This window comes from Pterocles gutturalis, unplaced genomic scaffold (assembly GCF_000699245.1).
Source record: "Pterocles gutturalis isolate BGI_N339 unplaced genomic scaffold, ASM69924v1 scaffold1591, whole genome shotgun sequence".
Taxonomy (NCBI): domain Eukaryota; kingdom Metazoa; phylum Chordata; class Aves; order Pterocliformes; family Pteroclidae; genus Pterocles; species Pterocles gutturalis.
In genome coordinates, this window is record NW_010105167.1 from 58877 (window position 1) to 61535 (window position 2659).

A 2659-nucleotide genomic window follows, 5' to 3' on the forward strand; every position below is an offset into this window, starting at 1 on the left:
AGTTAAAAGCAGAGCTGTTTTCTTTCTTCATTATCAAAAGAAACCAAAAGGAAATTCTGAGGCTGCTAAGCCGGTCTGCTCTGGTAAGGTTTTCACTGAGCTGCCTGCGGCTGCCCATTCAGTCATCTGTTGCATGCAACACTATGGCAGCAGCCTGTGTAATTCAACCTGGTGAGGGATATCGGGTAGCCCTGGATGGCATGGCTATGGAAAGGGGAAGATAAAAATTCAGCATGCTTTTTAATTAGCCTAAGAGCATCAGGTAATATTGTAGTATTTGCAAACCTCTCTGTAACCCCTCAGCAAAGGAGCACCACAAACTGCACAGGTTTGCACTTGCTCATCTTTTATCGAAACCCATGAAGCTGAGATGAGGAGTCTGCCGATAGCTGTGGATGACAGAAGGCAGAAGCCCCAGGTGCTTTGTCTCTTCAGCACACAAAGCCCATAGGTTCACCTTGCGCTTCCTTCACTTGGTTTACCTTTTGCTGTGTGCTTGCGGCAAAGAGTGCAGTTAAAAGAGGTTTTTCGAAATAGACCCATGCTTCAGTTATGGATAATTTATATAATTATATATTGCACAATATTTTGGAAGTACTTTGCAAGCAGTATGTCATATTTTGGAAATATCAACTCATTTCTACTCTAGGATTTAGAAAATGAAAATATATGCTCAGCTTCATAAAATGTTCAAGAGCAGTAATAATTTGTCTTGGGTTTTTGTACTAAGGAGAGAGAGAGATGACAGAGGGGAGGGTGAAGGGAAGAAGGAGGAGGAGAGATGAAGCAAAAAGCCATGGCAGTGTAAGTGAAACAAGGCTCCTAAGAGGCCAGGGAAGAAATGCAGGTTTTCCGTGACAAAACCCATCTCCCTTCAACTTGGCTGCAATGAGGGAAGCTGTTCAGTCCCTTTGCTCTGCATGATGGAAACTGGCACTTCAACAGGAGGCGATGCCACATCATGTTCCTGTGAACTGTTCATATCTAGTCTATGACATCAGGAGTTCTTCATCAGCTCTTATGCTGATTTTCAGCAGCCTTCCCTGGAAATGGGAAATGTAGGAGAACATTAAAATAAATAAATAAATAAATAAATAAATTTAAAAAGGCAAGCAAATGAGTATCTATAAAGAAAGCTGCACTGCTTGAGTTGCTCATGGTTTTCTGTTGTTCTCCCCACTGGGCTTCAGTGACAAACAGTGGGAGAGGCAGCCCAAACCAGCCAGGTGCTCGTAGGGGAACTTCAGCCAAGGGGGAGAAAGTGAGGCTCATTTCAGGAGACCAGCAGCTCAGGTGACCCTTTTAGCCCATAGAGAGACAGGTCCTGTCCTCCCCAGGGAGTGGTGGTACCTTCAGTAATGACAGGCAGGGGAAATTCTTTACAACTGTTTCACCTTCTCTGGCCCTGCTGAAAGCCCTGGAGACCAGCCAGCCCAGGCTCCTGGTGGGACCAGCTCCTGTGGTGGGACCAGCACCCCTGGGAAGGACAGGCTTCTCCCACTGCCACCTTTAGGTGCTCCAAGCCCTGCCTCAGGACACAATGGCTAGATGGGACATTGGGTTTGACCTTGCACAGTCATCCAGCTCATGGTCTTTGACTGAGGAGACCAAAGCACAAGCCATGTACAATAGGAATGAGAGGACATGCGAGTCAAGCCCAAAAGGAAAAAATTCAGACTACAAACTAACTTCTTACATGCTGCGGGACATCTCTGCTCACCTCCCCCTCTCCACAGTAGCAGCTCAGGTAGATTTCTTGGCTTTCAGAAAACAATTTAAAATGAAGAGCTAAAGAGATCCTGTCCCAGACCCTTCAGCAAGTCCACCCTGATTGCAATGTTTGCGTTTGGACTACTAGTCTTGTTCTGCTGGGGTAGATGGGAAAAGATTGTAGATAGCTTTTGGTTTTTTAGCCAGCCTGGAACAAAAATTCAGAGATGCAGATGCTATGAAAACAGGATGTCAGCTTTTGTCAGAAAAGATCACAAGAGGTTTGAGGGTTTTTTTATTTTAGCTACCTCTTTCTCTTTCTCTCGCTCTCATTTTGTTACTCCCTCACCCCTCCCAATTTCTGTCAGCACTCAGCACACAGCCAGGAGAAGAGTGGAGGAGATGGCGGTGGCTGAGACACAGCTGTATGCAAAGGTGTCCAACAAGCACAGGAGGCAAAGTACCTCTGTACTCCTCGAGTCTCTCCTCGCCAAAGGCTTCCCGGCTCATATCGCGTGAGTAATGTGTTCGGCTGCCTTTGCACAGTACGAAGTACTTAAGATATAAGAGGTATTTCTCATAAGATCCTGACAGCAGGCAGCTTGGTTTTTTTGTCAGGAGAGCGTACTGCTTTCTGGGGGTGATGTCTCTATACGGGGATAAGACCTGTCTTGCTTTGAATTTCTTGTAGGGCAGTGTGTATTGCTCTTATTGCAAAAACAGCCTCTTCTGTATCCATTTTTATAAATACTGTGTATATCTGAAGACACATGCCCTTCCACATCTTCAGGTTGAGAAGCTTCACAATGAGTTAAGAAGTTGATGTCCATAGTTTGCTCTTGGAATATCTCCTCTTTCATTTTTTCTGCTTATCACTGTTATTATAAGGGAGGTAAATGTAGATATAACTTCTATCCAAAGTTTTCTTCAGGCATGGCAAAGATCTCCT

General features: G+C 45.0%; 1 protein-coding gene across 1 annotated transcript in view; it reads left to right on the forward strand.

Moving 5' to 3' along the window:
- Positions 1-2112: 2112 nt before the first annotated feature.
- Positions 2113-2659, forward strand: part of UBASH3A (ubiquitin associated and SH3 domain containing A) — a 21764-nt gene continuing 21217 nt past the window's right edge. Inside the window, 1 exon segment of the mRNA XM_010087258.1 lies at positions 2113-2225. Within this exon segment, the coding sequence (XP_010085560.1) occupies positions 2113-2225 (113 nt within the window).